Source organism: Piliocolobus tephrosceles, chromosome 3 (genome assembly GCF_002776525.5).
Source record: "Piliocolobus tephrosceles isolate RC106 chromosome 3, ASM277652v3, whole genome shotgun sequence".
Classification (NCBI taxonomy): domain Eukaryota; kingdom Metazoa; phylum Chordata; class Mammalia; order Primates; family Cercopithecidae; genus Piliocolobus; species Piliocolobus tephrosceles.
Genome location: NC_045436.1, coordinates 175,269,736 through 175,287,996, shown reverse-complemented (window position 1 = coordinate 175,287,996; position 18,261 = coordinate 175,269,736). Strand labels below are relative to the sequence as shown.

General features: G+C 41.4%; 1 protein-coding gene across 1 annotated transcript in view; it reads right to left on the bottom strand.

The window, feature by feature from the left end:
• Positions 1-18,261, bottom strand: part of CLNK (cytokine dependent hematopoietic cell linker) — a 197,942-nt gene that overhangs the window by 45,384 nt on the left and 134,297 nt on the right. The window contains exons 9-12 of the mRNA XM_023206703.2: positions 11,498-11,523; positions 11,268-11,287; positions 9,803-9,913; positions 1,207-1,234 (exon numbers count right to left, since the gene is read on the bottom strand). Of these exons, the coding sequence (XP_023062471.2) occupies positions 1,207-1,234; positions 9,803-9,913; positions 11,268-11,287; positions 11,498-11,523 (185 nt within the window). The remainder of the gene's footprint in view (positions 1-1,206; positions 1,235-9,802; positions 9,914-11,267; positions 11,288-11,497; positions 11,524-18,261) is intronic.

Sequence of the window (18,261 nt, the reverse complement as noted above, 5' to 3'; positions counted from 1 at the left end):
TTTTGACTTTACCATTCTCACAAAACCAACAAATAAAGCAAGGAAAGAAATTCATGTCTAAGATCTAGATAAGAGCATAGGTCAAACACAAAGACAAGAACAAAATTCCTTAGAGTCCAGTGGGAGTGAGGTGAGGCCACTTGTGTTGTTGGACAGTCTTTCCATCAGTCATGGTAGCCCCACTAGCCTCGCAGGGAACTTTCTCTTTGGGCCCTGAAGGGAATCAATACCCTTGGAAGGCTCTACTACAGCTTTATCTCACATGTCTTTTATGCCATTTATTGAGCCTCTACTGGTCACCTGGCCATTTGTGCACTACTTACTTTTGACTTTATGACATCAACTTTGCACAGACGTGTACCCATCCCTATTTAATTTTTATTTATTTAATTAATGTATTTATTTTGAGACGGAGTTTCGCTCTTGTTGCCCAGGGTAGAGTACAATGGCATCATCTTGGCTCACTGCAACTTCCACCTCCTAGGTTCAAGCGATTCTCCTGCCTCAGCCTCCCGAGTAGCGTAGCTGGGATTACAGGCATGCACCACCACAACTGGCTAATTTTGTATTTTTAGTAGAGATGGCATTTCTTCATGTTGGTCAGGCTGGTCTTGAACCCCCGACCTCAGATGATTCGCCCACCTCAGCCTCCCAAAGTGCTGGGATTACAGGTGTGACCGCCGCACCCAGCCCCCATCCCTATTGTATGGCTGAGGAAACAGAAACTGGGATGAGTAGGAGCATTTTCTAAAGTTCACAAAGGGAGTAGGTGGCAGAGCAGGATTCCTACCCAGGTCTTGTGCAACTCTGAATCTCATGTTCCCTCTACTTTGCATTCCTGTCTTTCTTATGAAGGACAAATAGCAAAGAGCAATACCATTGCTAACACTTGTTTTCTGTAATACTGGAGGCTGGAAGCCATCAGTCAATACTGTATATCTTCCATGTGGAACTGAGCATGTTCTTCTTATACCAATGAACCCTGAATGACTATGGTGGCCAAACAGGATCTTGTTTTAAAATCTGGAGCTAAGCTTGTTTTACTTTGGCTTTCTCATCTTTAAAATAGAGATACTAATGCATTTTGAACATAGTTACTGTGAGAATTAACTGTAAGTGTCTGAAGCAAATAGAATCTTGCCTATTGCAGACATTTAATGCCTCAAAATTCCCTTCTTTGCATCCAAGGATAAAATTGCTACTTACCTCACTTAAGTCCCTTAAGCTTATCTGACTGCAAGAAAAAGAAATATGGTGTTACATAAAACACAGTTCATAATGACCGAGATAAAATCATTCTAAGCCTTACAAACCTTTGATTACATTTTCATTGCCAAATTAACAGCCCATCGTCCAGTGTGATATTTATCCCTCTTCCATAAAACTAAAGCCAGGTTATTTTTCTCATAATTTTCTAAGGAAAAGACAAAGTGAAGAGCCAAAATAAAAGGTGGTGATAGAAATGACGTGAATAAACTTGCATCTCATTTTGGGAGAAATTTAAAAAAAACAGCATTTCTCCTGACGTTTGATTTCCTACGTCAAGTTTCATTAGCACAGTCAGACCTATTATTAACTTGGTTTTAAAGCTTTTAGTTTTTTACTTGGAGGGAAGATAAAGAGCTTTCAACATGAAGCTGTCAGGTGCAGTGGAATCCCAGGAAGGCAAGTGTAAGGGAAAGAATGCTGATAAAGAACGGAGATTTCAGACAGGAGAAAAAAAAAAATATGAAATTGAGTGGTAGAGAAAAAAAATCCAACATGGAATTGAATAATGTGAATTTTGGAAAGGTCTCTAAATAAACTCCAAGCTTTTCATTCTACTGGCAAGTCAATTAACTTCTCTAAACCTCCTTTTTTTTTCATCTTCAAAATGGCAACAAGAGTACTTACCAGTGTTAATGTGAAAATTGCTAGAAATAAAAAAGTAACAATGTTGGGGCCCGGTGCCTTGGCCTGGAATCCGGGCACTTTGGGAGGCTGAGGGGGGGGTGGATCACTTGAGGTCAGAAGTTCGAGACCAGCCTGGCCAACATGGTGAAACCCGTCTCTACTAAAAATACAAAAATTAACTGGGCGTGATGGCACATGCCTGTAGTCCCAGCTGTTTGGGAGGCTGAGGCAGGAGAGTAGCTTGCGCCTAGGAGGTGGAGAGGTTGCTGTGAGCTGAGATCGTCCACTGCACTCCAGCCTGGGTGACCAAGCGAGACTGTGTCTCAAAAAATACATACATAAACAAATAAGTAAAAATAACACTGTTGGGCATTCAGTGTGTGTTGTTGTCAGAACGTGGTCAGAGTTTGGTGAAGGAACTAGGAAGGGAGTGGAGTGAGGGTATGTGTTCCACCTTCCCAGATCCGTCCGTGAAAACACTGGATGTGAAGAATATGGGAATATTAAGCGTACAACACTGATCACAGGTAAAGGCTGTTGATCTAGAGTTTTAGGAGTCGGGCTGTATCAGTATCCCAGAAACAAACAGTGCTCAGATGCTAGATCCTAGTCTCAGACCTGCAAGCAATAGGCAAGGGTCCCAAGGTTCCACGGTTTTACCCTCTTACCTCTTACACCCTCCCTCCCCCTTTTAGCTGGAAACCTGAGAAAACAAAGAGATTTGAATAGAGGTAATGAAGTAGAACAAACACCCAGAGTATTAATTATTTTGGGGTTAAAATGTGGCTAATCTCAGTATTTAATGTTTAAGAAGCCAGCATATTAAGGATACTGAAAGATTGGCTGTATGGCTTCAATTTAAAATGTAGATTTGAAGTTCCAAGTGTCAAGATGTGTTTGTCTCCATTTTAAAGAGTTTGAACTGTTTAAGAGAAATTAAAATTTTCTGTATTTATAAATTTACTTTCTTGGATTTATAGAAAGTGTTAAAAGTTTTGCTGGCTAGCATTTAAACCTGCCCTGTCAACATTAGAAGTACTTAAAAATCAAAGAAATTGAATTTATAAAGGTATTTCAAATATTTAAGGAGATTTAAATGAGTTTGTTAAACAGTTTTACTAAGATTCTTTAACCTATTTAACTTGAGTTGGTTGAACATTTGTTGAAGACTAAGCAAAGTGATTGTCTTTCTGTTTGGATAAAATCACTTGATTTATAAATAGAGCAATACACTTTATAGATGGAAATCTGAGGCTTCAGGAAAGCTTGGGTTTAGAATTTGCAGCTTTAATAAATGGAATTTTAACTGAGAACCCAAGTGATTGTAAGAAGCCATTTCTGTGCAGACAAGAGTTTCTTATTCTTTGAGAGCTTTGAACACATGTGTGTCCAAGTTCTGTCTGCTGAAGATGGCCAAAAAAACCATGGTCATTAATTTTTTCACATTTTTTTCCTGTGCATAAGAGTTCCTCATTATAAATATAAAGATATTACCTTTTACTGTAAATATAGGCCTTCCTGGGAATCCCTTAGGTTTTGGCTGAGTTTTAAATGAATTGAATTTGATTCTTGCTCTGTCATCTGTGGGCTCTGTCACCCTGGATAAGTTAAATTCTCTCTCTGAAGCTTAGTTTTCCCACCTGTGAAACTGATAAATCCAGAGAGTAGTGAAGAGATTTGTTGAAGATTCTAATGAAAGCATGTGATGTGAAAGCTATTTGCAGTGAAGTAACACTCTACATTTGCAGAACATTTTAATGTTCACATATGCTTTGAAATTACACTTTTTATCCTGAGATAATGATGGATTCCCATGCAGTTGTAAGAAATAATACAGAGTTCCTATGTGTCCTATATCCAGTTTCCCCTAATGGCAACAACTTGGAAAACAACAATAATAATGTTTATACTTTAAAATCAATAGTTTCCATTCCTAGATAGAAATTTGTATATCTCTATAACCATACTTTCTCTTTTAAAAGACCATGGTTTCTTGATATCTATAAAGATTTTTTGTTTCCACTTCTCAAATCATCAGAGCATATATTTTTGCGATAGAGATTGCTTGAATTGATGTGATGACAGCATTGCTGGTTGTAAAGGGAAAGCTGGCTGGCCAGGTTGCCTCACACCTGTAAACCCAGCACTTTGGGAGGACAAGGCGGGCGGACTGCCTGAGGCCAGGAATTCGAGACCAGCCTGGACAGGAGTGTTAGTGAGACCCCTGTCTCTACTTAAAAAAAAAATAAAAAGAAAAAGGAAAGCCATAATTAGGCAAGTGGGTGTTTTGTTTCTTAAATGTTGGGTGCTTCATTTAAATTATATGTTGGCTGAACCCCACCTTGGGCCATTAAGTGTACTGGAGCTTAAAGGACATATGGAACAATGAACTCTCAATTTCTTAATTTTTATCAGTGAATTGGAGATAGTAATATTGCTTTTTTCACAGTGCTGTTGTGAGACTAAATGAATGAACATATATAAAACTCCAAAGCAGGCCTGGTGTGTAGTTAAAACTCAGAAAATGTTGATTACTCTTACTGTTACTCAGGATGATTTTATTTGGTGTATGGACCATGGTATTAAAATTGCAATGGATTCGTAGAAGAAAAGTTATCCCCTTTTTAATTGTCTTTCAGATTATGTCAAGGAGAAAGGCTCAATGCAGTGGTTAAATAGATATGAAACACCTTTCTAATATTTGCTTACCTTCCCTTTTATCAGAGGGAAAATTCCCCAGAGCTCAAAGTTTTGGTTGGAAGCTATCTGTATTGAAGTTATTTATAATAATTATGTATATTTCTTTTAAGTAAATTTATTTAAGTTGAAAAAAATGAACAGGGCAGAAAAAAATAATTAAGTACATGGATACTGTAAAAATCAAAATAATGGTGTGTAAGTGGTTGAGAATGTCCAACCAACATTCTCCAAACTTCGAAGTTCTCTTCTGGTTTTGAGTTGTCAATGAATGACTGGGGTGATGTTTTCCTTTACTGAAGTGCTTCAATTCAGTAATTGTTTTGTGAAACCAAGGCTTAGCTTTAAAAAAGAGAATAGCAGAGCTAGCAGAGACAAATGGGGCCTGAAACACAATAGCTGGAACCACAAAGACCATCCAGGGTGAGCACAGCTTGCTGCAAAGGGCTGCAGCTGTCTAACTGCCTGCCATTGATACAGTTGATTGCTAGATGTAAATCATGGCCTCTGCCTTAGGGAAGGCAATTCATTTCACTCACAGTGCCTTACCAACAGCTGGCAGAGACGGAGCAGGCACTTAGCTGCATGGTTCGGCTGCAGAAGCTTTGATTGCCAATGTTCCTTCTGTTTTCAGAGCAATATCCTTATGTGGTTAATTACATGGGACTTGGGCATCACTAATGCTGCTATTACCACCCATGTGGGCCCTGCTAAAAATGAATTTGAAAGCACATCTCTCTTTCGGAAGCAAAGCCATCTCATGTATCATGGTAACCCCAGTGTCTGCTATGGGGCTGTGGAAGTTTTTGCCCCATCAATAGTCAAATGTCAACCCTGTGACTTTGAGTGACCTAACTTCTCTGAAGCATGGTGACCTTAGGTGCCCAATGAATATGCAAGTACTATTTACTGAGCATGTGTGCCATCCACTGGGCTTGGCACTTTACTCTTCCGAGGCCTAGGAAACCATACTTTACAGGGCTGCTGGAAAAATTCAATAAGAGAAAATATAATTACTCTCTTGAGGTGTTTTGGTGAAGAGATCCAGCACAATTCTCATCACATCTAAAAACGATTAAATAAATGTAAACTGTAACTACAGGAACCCCAGAGACATCAAATGCCAACTTCTAAAGATGTCAACACCACCAAGACAGTGACCCAATAGACTGGTGTGGTTCGGGCCCACAGAGGGACACATTTGCCAGTTGAGTGAGCATTATGTTAGACTCTGGAAACCTGGGCATAGATAAGGCTTAAATACCTTCAAAGGTTTTGTGGTGGATGTATTCCTCCAACCTGGTTCCCTCTGGGTTCTTAGCCCTGTCTGCATATTAGCTTCACCTGGAGGAGCCTTAAAAATTCTGATACCCAGGTCCCACTTCAGAACAATTAAAATAGATACTAGGCATGGTGCTTTAAAATAAGCTTTCTAATTATTTTAGTGTAAAGCCAGGATGAGATCCACTGTACTATAAAATACAGCCTCTGATTGGGCGTGGTGGTTCATACCTGTAATCCCAGCACTTTGGGAGGCCGAGGCAGGGGATCATGAGGTCAGGAGTTCAAGACCAGCCTGACCAACATGGCGAAACCCTGTCTCTACTAAAAACACAAAAATTAGCCAGGTGTGGTGGCGCGTGCCTATAATCCCAGCTACTCAGGAAGTTGAGGCAGGAGAATCGCTTGAACCTAGGAGGCGGAGGTTGCAGTGAGCTGAGATCACGCCACTGCCCTCCAGCCTGGGCAACAGAGCGAGACTCCACCTCAAAAAAGAAAAAAATACAGTCTCTATTTCTAGAAAAATAAATGGTTATGGATGCTGGATACCCAATTCTGCTGAGAACACATGGGAGAAGCAGGGTTTCTTTACCCTTCCCTCCTTCCCTTCTCTTCCCTTTCCTTCCCTTCCCTTCCCTTCCTTCCTTTTCTTGCTTGCTTTTTCTTTTCTTTTCTTCTTCTTTCCCTGTGCTGTGACAGATATTATCCTAGGCACTTTACAGGAGTGGCATACGTTCTCATCATCATTTTATCACATGAAGATGGTTATTTTCTTCTTATAAATAAGAAAAGCAAAACTCAGAGTTGTTAAAGAGCTTTTCTGAAATCATACAGCCAAAAGTGGCTCAACTGGGATCCAAACTCATTGCTACCGGGTCCCAAGATACTGTTGTTTTCAGCATGAGGAAACAGAAAGAAGATAAAATTCTTTTTTCTCCACACTGAACAACCTTATTATCTTCAATATTTTATTTTAGTTTATTTATTAATTTTTTTGAGACAGAGTCTCCCTCTGTCGCCCTCTGTCGCAGGAGTGCAGTGGTGCAATCTTGGCTCACTGCAACCCTTGCCTCCTAGGTTAAAGCGATTCTCATGCCTCAGTCTCCAGAGTAGCTGGAATTACAGACATGCTCCACTCCACCCAGCTAGTTTCTGTATTTTTGTAGAGATAGGGTTTCGCTATGTTGGTCAGGCTGATCTTAAACTCCTTGCCACATGTGATCCACCTGCCTCGGTCTCCCGAAGTGTTAGGATTACAGGCGTGAGCCGTTATGCCCAGTCTCGGTATTTTATTGATCCTATTTTCTGTCTGCTTACTTCTCTGAGGTTGGATCAGTCCTTTACATATTAGACTATTTGACCAGGAGTTTTAGGAATGCTGCATTTCACATTTCCAATTGTCACGACACAGCTTCATGGGTTGGATGGTCTGATATTACTGTTGCCTCCCAGTTTCTCACTCTTTGAAAATGGAAATCAAAACAGAGCAAATCTTCTTACTCCTAGTCTGGATAGGTTCCTTTGAAAGCTGCAGAAGGAAATTTATATTTATCCAACATCTATTATATTTCAGGCACTGTGCCAGGTTATATGGGTGCTGAAATGAGTCAGTTCCTCCTCCACCCCTTCCTGGGGTAGAAGAAACAGACTTGTTAACTTGTTATATTATATGGGGTAACATAGGTACCAATGGGCCCAAGGTAATAAAAGTCCAATAAATGTTGGTTAAAAATAGGTACTGGGCAAGCATTGTGAAGCCATTTATAGGAATCACCTCATTTAATTCTCACCTTAGCCCATGAGGTAGGTAGTAGATATTCATATTATCTGTACTTTACTGCAGAGTAAAACCTTGGGCTTGGAAAAAGTTCAGTACTTTGCTAGAAGTGTTAGGGCAAAGTTTTTCAGCCTTTGCAATATTAACCTTTTAAGGTTATTCTCTGTTGTGGTGCACTCCCTGGCACTGCAGGATGCTTAGCAGCCTCCCTGGCCTCTGCTCTCTGGAAGCCAGTAGCATCGCTTATTCAAGATGTTGCAACCAAAAATGGCTCCAAACATTGCTAACTGTCCAATGGGGAGAGGGAGGATAAAGTCACCCATAATTTAGAATCACTTCCCCAGATCCGTCATTCATGAGAAGTAGAATCTAAATTTCAACCCTGACATAGTTTGGATCTGTGTCCCCACCCAAATCTCATGTTGAAGTGTAATCCTCACTTTTGGAGGTGGGAGATGATTGGATCACGAGGGTGGATCCTTCATGAATGATTAGCACCACCCCCTCCGTGCTGTTCTCATGATAGTGAGTTATCGCCAGATCTGGTGGTTTCAAGGAGTGTAGCAGCTCCCCGCTCACTCTCTTGCTCCTGTCATGTAAGACAAGCCTGTTTCCCCTTTGCCTTCTGCCATGATTGTAAGTTTCCTGAGGCCTCTCCAGAAGCTGAGCACATGCCAGAATCATGCTTCCTGTGCAGCCTATGGAATTGTAAGCCAATCAAATCTCTTTTCATTATAAATTACCCAGTCTGAGATATTTCTTTATAGCAATGTGAGAACTAATACAAACCCAAACCATTTGAATCTAGACTTGAGAGCCTCTATTCCTTCCCACGCTGCCATGGCAGTTGAAAGGGGGAAAGAAAAGAGAGGGCACTCCATGGGAGAGACAACAAGGAAGGTGTTTCTTGGAAAACTTATGCTTGTGTGGGGCTATAGCGGAGGACATGGTGAAGAGACATTCGCCACAGAAGGAGGAATGACGTTTCAGGCTGTTTAATGGTCCCCATTAGAATCAGTGATGAATGGGTTTCCCATAGAAGCTCAAAATGAGCCTGATATCCTGAGTTTCTGTATCCATGAGAAATGCTTTCTCACTAAATAATGCCTGTGCCCCACACTGCTGATGCAAGCTTGAAGAAGGATGAAAAATAAGAAAGCATCCTTCATTCTATGCAGAAACAAGAAGGAAATGCTAATCTCTTTTCTGACTTTCAAAATAAGGTAATTTTGGAAATTTAAACTCTTTTGGGCAAATGAAATATGCTCACTCGAGTTTGTCGCATTCTGTGATTAGCACCAGCTGCCAAATGTCCCACACGTTTGGGAACGAGGAGCCGTCACCAGTGCTTAATACCAGAGGGATGGTTTATTATATTTATTTTTCATAAAGGCAATAATGTTTTTGACAAAAGAGTTTTCAAGCATGGTTATATTTCTCCAGCCTGGGTAATGGGAAGCTGGGGGCCAATATTGGTCCCGGAATAATCTGAATCCCCTTTCAGTTCTTACATAAAATATGCTGATTCTGTTCTGGCATTTGACATTTTCTTTATAAACTAATTCAGGCCACAAGTGAGCAATTCTTTCAATAACTCATTTTCTTACAGAGAAGTGGTATTTCCTGCAAAGAATCAAACCACAGGTTTCTAGGACTATTTTCCTTTAGGTATAACTGGTTCCTCCCTGACATGGTTAGGTTTTGTGTCCCCACCCAAAGCTCATCTTTAATTGTAATCCCCAGGTGTTGAGGCAGAGACCTGCTGGGAGGTGACTGGATCATGGGGCAGTTTCCCTTATGCTGTTCTCATGTTACTGCATGTGTTCTCATGAGATGTGATGGTTTTATAAGGGGTTCTTCCCCGTTTGCTTTGGACACAGGCTCTCTCACCTGCTGCCACCTAAGACACGCCTGCTTCCCCCTCCACCATGGTTGTAAGTTTCGTGAGGCTTCCCAGCCATGTGAAACTGTGGGTCAATTAAAACTTTTTTCTTTATAAATTACCCAGTCTTGGTTATGTCTTTGAACGGACCAAAACACTCCCCAGCCATTAGGGAGCCTCCTCTGACAGGTACTTTGGTTGGTTTCCCTTGTCCCCCTCCCCCACACCCACACTCTTGCTGGTCATTTCACCATTGATGATGACTCTCTCACCTGGCCATTCTCTGGACTTCCGGAAATGTGTGTCTCTGAGCTAAAGGTGGCCTGCTGCTCTCCGGCTCAGGCGGCAAGGGCTGGTACTTCTTCGGAAGTGTGATGAGAGGCCTGTGTGGAGAGTTGCAGGGTCCTGAGAAGGTTTGCTGCAGCAGTGATGCCTCAGGCCTGAATCCACACTGCTCTGCCCTCCATGTCCCCAGCTTTGGGTTGCAAATGCTCGTTTTTGGATGCTACCTACAGAGCGGACTGGTCAGGTCTGGCACTGTTTTCTAAAGGGCGTGATATAATTTTCTATAGGGAGTCAACGTGCTCCTCCATAGTGCGCCTGTTTTGGCTTTAGGAGGCCTGTGGAGAAAATGATAACAGCCTTCCATTCATCCCAGACCGGCAGATCTGAGTTTTTAGAACTACCCAAAGAAATATTTTAAAAAGTGGCTGGGCACAGTGGCTCACGCCTGTAATCCCAGCACACTGGGGGGCTGAGGCGGGTGGATCACCTGAGGTCAAAAATTCAAGACTAGCCTGGCCAACATGGCAAAAGCCTGTTTCTACTAAAAATACAAAAATTAGCCGGTCATGGTGGCAGACATCTGTAATCCCAGCTACTCACAAGACTGGGGCAGGAGAATCACTTGAGCCCTAGAGGCAGAGGTTGCAGTGAGCTGAGATCACGCTACTCTACTCCAGCCTGGGCGACAGAGCCAGACTGTCTCCAAATATATATATATATATGTTTGAAAGTCAGTGAATGCCTCACTCACTCATATTTTATTCACCCATTCACTCATTTGTTCATAAAGTATGTCAGGTACTTTGGTAGATTTTTGGTTCAAGCTGCTTCCCTCTAGCAGGGAAGACGGAGGGGTAAAGAAATGATTGGCAGAGTGTGTAATGCATGCTATGGCAGAGGTGCTCAGGTGTCCCAGATAGAGCAACAAGTGTGGCCAGTCACTCAGAGCCTCTGCAGCTTGTTGCTCTTTTCTCCACAGATATGTATAAATGTAATAGTATTTATATATGTATCATATATGTGTGTGTATATATATATCACATGAATATATACTTAATATGTTGTAAGTTCCCTGAGGGCATATCCCATTTTCATATGAATCTAGGCCTGCCAGTAGTATACCCAGCAATATCATCCAGCAGATTTCTGTACTGAAAGAAAGGAGAGGAACAGAAAGAAACAGGGGAGGAATACATTCATCAAGAAATAATGAGTGAAGGTATATTGAATAGATAACTGTGAATGAATGAATAAATGATTAAATAGATGAATGAAGGCTTGTTTAATCTTGTTCATTGAATATCTCATATTAGTTTTTTTTTCTATATCCATCTCTCACTCTGAAATCATATTAGATTTTCAACGTCAAATGTTTGTGTTTCTCTTTTTCAGATGCTGGCACAAATTATTTCAGTATATAGCGAAATAAAATGCTATTTTAAAGTGTCTTACCGAGGAGGTGGTACAGGAATCTGAAAAAGAAAAGAGAAACCTAAATTAAGTTTATGTTTTGTGAACAGGGCCAATGGTTAACAGTTTTTTGATTTACAAATAGAAATTACAAATTGTGACCAGACTTATAGGACATATTTTTCAAGAGATATCTGAACTTTTGCATTGTATATCTCTAGGCTTGTAAAGTAAATAATGAATAACAAATGCATTTTCATGATTTCTCCTACCTTGTTCTTTCTTATGGATGTGTCTCCTAAAACACAAGAAGGAGTACCAGTGAATTTATGGAAAATGTCATCAAGCATTGATTTTATACACACTTACATGAAAATCATTTTGATTTGTAATAATATTGGTGATAATGTCAGTTAAGATTTGTTGAGATCATATGAGATACCCAGAATAATGCTAAACACTTTAGTTACGTGGTCTTATTAAATCCTCACCCTTGTTCTGTTAATGAAGAAACTGACACACAGGGAAGTTAAATGTCTCACCTACACTCACCCAACGAGTAAATCGTAGAATGAAGATTTCATTGCACGTCGTGTGACCCTTATGGTCCCCTTGAAACCACTGATTCTTGTTTAAATTTAATGTGTGTGTGTGTGTGTGTACATACACAATTCAATTTCCTGTCTACCACCTTCATGGGTTATTTCCAAGCAGAGGAAAATAGCATCACAGATTTTTCAAAATTGAATAATTTCTGAAGACCCCCAGAATCCAACTTCTTTATGTTATAGATGAAAAAAACTAAGGACAAACTATGTGGGATAATTTCTTAAGGCCAATTAACCCTAGAAAAAGCCCAAGTAGAGCCTGGAACAGATTTGTCTGAACTTTAGGTTGTTTTATTTCCATAATTCGACTCAATGTAATTATTGAGCTTCTACTCTGAGCTAAACACAGTACTAGGCACTGGGGTAAAAAGACAAATACAATTCGATCCTTCCTGTCAAGGTGCTCCTAGCTGGGGCGTTCACAGGCCAAGCTTCTGGCTCTGGCGATGTGACCGTGAAGATGGCTGGCACTGACCCTGTTGCCACAGGATTTATACCTTAGTGGGTAGACCTGCACTGAAGGCATCATGAACAATCTGATAAGGATTTCAAGTAGAGAAGGACAAAGTACTAAATGAATATGTGGGAGACTTAAGTTAGTCTGGGTTGTCAGAAGAAGGCTCCTTGGAAAAGCAATATTTGATTATCTCTAAAAATGGGCGTGGTGTAATAAATGCTATTTTATATGACTGTAGGGGAATCAGTCAGAAAATGTCTATCTCTTGTTATAGGAGACTTAAACCTCCACTGAATACTGGCTGGGTGGCTTCGCGCTGAGCCTCCTTTGCTTTCCTCATCTGTGAGACAAGGAGGTTGGATTAAATCAGTGATTTTTAACCATGTGCTGAAGAACCCCCTGCGCTCCCTGCTGGAAGTCCCTTGGCGCCTGGACGCAGGGGGACTGGTTACTGGTTCACACCCCATGTCATTAAGGGCTTAACTTCAGCCCACTTTCCACTGCACCTCCTCTTTAGATTCCTCTTGGTGAAAAGTCCCACTGGCACAACACAACACAACACGACACAACACAACACAACCCAATGCAACACAGCACAAACTGGTCTGTATGATTTTAATAGTTCTTCCATATCTAAAATAATTACTTCAAAGAATAAGAATAAAATTACCATTCTTCCTTTCTGTTTTCATTTTTGAAAAACACTTTTGAAATAGGTAGGATTCACTTCTTTGTATGAGTTCCATACGCTGATTGCACACAGAAATAATTGATGTCCTTGGCATTGTGAAAATCCAAAATATGACCCAAGATGTCCTTCAACAACAGCAGCAATCTAGTTAACATTAGATCTTTGACTATTTCAAGGAAATCACAAAAAAGCTTAGGCCACATGATGCTTGCTTAAGGCACAAAATTAGAAAACATAAAATTAATTTCCTTTCATGTTATTGTTTATTGGCTTCACCTCCAGAGCTCCCCGGTGGACCATCTTGTTGCCTGTTGATGGCTTTCCCTGCAAAACTAGATGCTGGCTTTCCAAGAGGTCTTTTTTCACTATATCTATTGGGGATCAATTCAATTCGCTGGAAAAAGAATTCAATAAAGAGACTGAGTTCCTGTAATTTAATAGGAAAATTCCATTTATGGTTTTCAAGAAAACTATCCAGTTTGCTTCAGGGTTGTGAGTGTAGAACAGGACATCTGTCTTCTTTCATTTCATTGATTTATTATTGAGCACGTAGTATATGTCAGGCATGGACTCATTTTTAATATATGTATTGATGTAGGTGTTGGGAGTATAATACCAACAAATAAAGTTGCTATTCCCATGAAACTTACATTCCAGTGGCAGGAGCTAGGAAATACATAAACAAAAATATAAATAAACATTCGCAGGTGATGACAAGCGCTATGCAGAAAATAAAGCAGATTGGAGGACAGCAGGGCACGGAGAGTAGGAGCCGGGGCTACTGTGTTTTAGACTGGTCTGAGGAGGCATCTGTGGTTAGGGGATGAAATCAGAGGCCTGAGGACAGCCAGGGAGCATGTCATGTGAATATCTTGGGAAGGGGATTCCTGACAGAGGAAAACAGCAAGGGCAAAGGTCCTCAGGTGGTGTCAGTTCATTTTCTGTTGCTTAAAACAGAATACTTGAAATTAAGTAAGCCCAAGAACAAAGGGGTGCATGTAATGAGAGCCTTCTTGCTGGTGGGGACTCTGAGGATTGCTAAGATGGTGCAGGACACTAAGTGGCGAGGAGGCTGACTATGCTAATGTGCTAGCTCAGGTCCCTCTTCCTGTTGTCATAAAGATTTTGTGGAACACAAAGATTCTGTGAATTCCTCCCTCCCTTTTAAGATTTCTTTGTAGGATAATATCAGCAATAGTTACAAAAATCCACAGGGCTTTCAGCCGCATCAAATATGCCGACTGGCAAGTGCTGATACCATGAGCTTCACTTAATCATTGTTTAGCTAACCACAATCCTTCAAAGTAAGAGGTCAAGGTGAACTTAAGGAACTTTGCAAGTGAAAGAAACAGGATTGAACAAGCAAAGTAACTTGTTTACCGTTTTACAGCTTTGATGGTAATTCAGATAATTCCAGCAAGTTTCTTAAAATCTGGGGGCCTTATTTAATAAAGCAATAATAACTCAAGTATTTGTGATATTTAAAGGAGGGTGAGCTTTGGAGCTGAATTTGTTAAGATTGAATCTTGATTCTGTTCATACTATGGGCAGGATCATGGCAAGTGCTTAACAAATGTTTAGAAATAAACAAATGGATTGAGGAGTGAATGAATTTCCCCATCTGGAGAAGTAAGAAGTGCTTTATTTATACTTCATGGAAATTCATGTGTGCAATAAATGAATTGATGAACTTCAAGGCATGGTTCTTAATGCACAGCTGCAGTTACTACTATAATTATGGTATGAAAAATTAGAGGGAAAATGGGAATTTACCCTCCTAATGAAGTACACAAATATTCTAAAATGCTAGGGAAAGTTCTCTGTCAAACAAGAGAACCCAAACAGTTGTTTGAAGTCTTCCCCATTCCAGTTTACTCTTGGAGAAGCCCGGCATGCTCGCCACCTGGTGGTCATAAGGTGTAATCAGCACCATTTGCCCAGAGACTCATTTGCTTTGCAGTCTTAGGACAGATCTCACGAAGTAACTACTTTTGGGGTGGTAATGTACTGAGGTGGGCATAGCAAGGTTGCAGAATCCGATGCACCGTGGTTTAACTGTTTCCACCACAACTTATTATGGTGAAGCCATGAAGACATTGTCAATATCACCGTGTTCTGGGAGGGTTAAAGTAAGGCCTCTTGGAGAAGGAAAAAAGTTAAGAGATCGTTCTTTGGAGTGGCTGGTGCCAGGTTGCAATGGATGGTTGTTAAGCTTTCAGGAATTCTGTGAACTGGCTTTAGATACAACCATTATTAAAAATACATTACATAGGCCGGGTGCGTTGGCTCACGGGGTCAGGAGATCGAAACCATCCTGGCTAACACGGTGAAACCCCATCTCTAATAAAAAAAAACACAAAAATTAGCCGGGCGTGGTGGCGGGCGCCTGTAGTCCCAGCCACTCCGGAGGCTGAGGCAGGAGAATGGCTTGAACCCGGGAGGCGGAGCTTGCAGTGAGCCGAGATCGCGCCACTGCACTCCAGCCTGGGCGACAGAGCCAGACTCCGTCTAAAAAAACAAACAAACAAAAAGCTACATAAACGCACACTTAAGTTACAGTAGCCCCCCCCGGCTTATCCTAAGGCAAAATGTTCCAAGACTCATGATGGATGTCTGAAACTGAGGATAGTAATAAACCCTATATATCCTATGCTTTTCCTAAATATACAGACCTATGATAAAGGTGATACGTGACAGCAAAACAAGCACACTTTTTTTTCCTTCTTCCCAATTTCACGGATAGAAGATTCATTTTTATTTTAGATCCCAGTAACCTCAGCATACAATATTTTTTCTTTCCTTTTCAAGTTGAGAACTTCCACCTTTTCACTTAAAGGAATCGCTTTACATCTTCTCTTTGGCAAATCAGAACTGTCAGCATCACTACTCTTGCACTTTGGAACCATTATTAGGTAGAGTAAGGGTGACTTGAACCCAAGCACTGCGATTCGGCGGATCTGATGGGCGGGACGGCTGCAGAGCAACTCACAGGTGGATAATGGACACAGCGCAACGGAAACACTGGACAAAGAAGTGATTCCAGTGGGACCGCTCAGGATTTCATCGTGCCGCTCAGAGATAGCGTGCAAATTAACTTTTATGAATTACGTATTTCTGGAATTTGCCACTTGATATTTTTAGACCTCAGTTGACCATGGGTAACTGAAACTGTGGAAAGTGAAACTGAGGATAAGGAGGACTTCTGTATTTGTTTTTCACTTAGCTACTGTTCAATTTGTGGTAAATATATGCAATAACCCCCGCCCTTTTTTTGAGACCAAGTCTGGCTCTGTTGCCCACGCTGGAGTGCAGTGGTGTGGTCTTAGCTCACTGCAACCTCTGTTTCTTGATTCCTGCCTCAGTCTCCCAAGTAGCTGGGATTACAGGTGTGCACCACCATGCCTGGCTAAGTTTTTTTGTATTATTATTATTATTTTTCAGTAGAGATGGGGTTTTACCATGTTGCCCAGGTTCCTGAGTCGTCTCAAACTCCTGGGCTCAAATGATCCACTGGCCTCAGCTTCCAAAAGTGCTGAGGTTACAGGCATGAGCCACCACCCCCGCCTGTAATACCCTTTAACTATGAAATACAATCATGCAAATCAACACTTTCAGAAATAGAACATAAGTATAATGTTCTGTAATTAGAGATGCAGACTTGGGACGAAATTGGATAAACTTGGTCTCAATCAAAAATTTTATTGTGTCTAAGAGCTTTATGATTTATGAAAGCAAACCATTAGGATATGGTGTCCTGATGATTATTTATGGGAGAGTCCAAAGAAGCAACTTACACACCAAGAGGCTAAAAATATGTATTTGGCAAGGCCACTTTGAGAAACCTCTCCAACTCTGCTGAAACTTTCAGGAATTAATCGCAGCAGTACATTGCCGAAACCATTGTTCAGATTGCAACGGGAAGGAATTAAGTTAGGCAAAGCCAAGGATGTGAGAGAAACCTGCCTGCTCTAACAGCTCCTCAAAGAAGGTCGGAAAGTGCATTTTCTGAGGGATGTGTACTTCTGCTGCTTCATGCTGGGGTTAGTGAGAGACGTGGGATAGAAACATTTTTCCGAAACAAGCCTGGGAGATCTTTTCCCCTGATATCGGTGTCTCAGGGAATGGAGGAAGGGAGAGGAGGGGATGATGTGGGCAGTGGGATGGCTGGATTTGTATGTATGAATCATATCCTTAAATTCACAAAATGCTGGACCACTGAGTTCTACTGTGTTTCTACAGATGGGATATTAAGGCCCAGCAAAGGAATATGATATGCCTAAACTCAGAAAGGGACAAATGGGGCCAGAAGTCACCCAGGCTTCTTGACTTGCCTCTCTACAGGCCCTCACCTAATAGGAATGTGTGACTGAGGCCACAGGCTCATCTCCAGGTGCTTCTAGGACACCATACTAAGAGGTAATGCTTATCCAATGAACTATTAAAATGGGCTAAATTGCAGATTTAATTTGACAAGTATTTGCTATGCATCTGATACAGGAAACAGAAAGAAATTACTTAGGCAGATAGTGAGGGCAAAAGAGTCCCCAGCAGAACTTCCTTTCTTTTTTTTTTTTTTTTTTGAGACGGAGTCTCGCTCTGTCGCCCAGGCTGGAGTGTGGTGGCTGGATCTCAGCTCACTGCAAGCTCCGCCTCCCGGGTTTACGCCATTCTCCTGCCTCAGCCTCCGGGTAGCTGGGACTACAGGCGCCCACCACCGCGCCCGGCTAGTTTTTTGTATTTTTTTAGTAGAGACGGGGTTTCACCATGTTAGCCAGAGATGGTCTCCATCTCCTGACCTTGTGATCCGCCCGTCTCGGCCTCCCAAAGTGCTGGGATTACAGGCTTGAGCCACCGCGCCCGGCCCAGAACTTCCTTTCTAAAAAAAACAGCCCAAGAAATCATTTCTTTTCCAACAGAGCAGCCTGAAAGATCGAGCTGCGAACATAGATAAGGAAGTTGGAAGCTTGCAGGGGGTGTGGTGGGGAGGCCTGCAGCTATACCAATAAAAAAGGGCTGCCTTGGGGCCAGGCATGTCTGCCATGGAATCTTCGTCTTCCCTTTTTCGTCAGTACATGTATAGTAAGAAAGAAATGCGCAATATGGAAAAGCTCAGGCTGAGAACCTATCTGCATAATAAGATTGAGGCAGGAGAATGGCGTGAACCCGGGAGGCGGAGCTTGCAGTGAGCTGAGATCACGCCACTGCACTCCAGCCTGGGCGACAGAGCGAGACTCCGTCTCAAAAAAAGAAAAAAAAAAAAAAAAAAAAAAAAGATTGAGG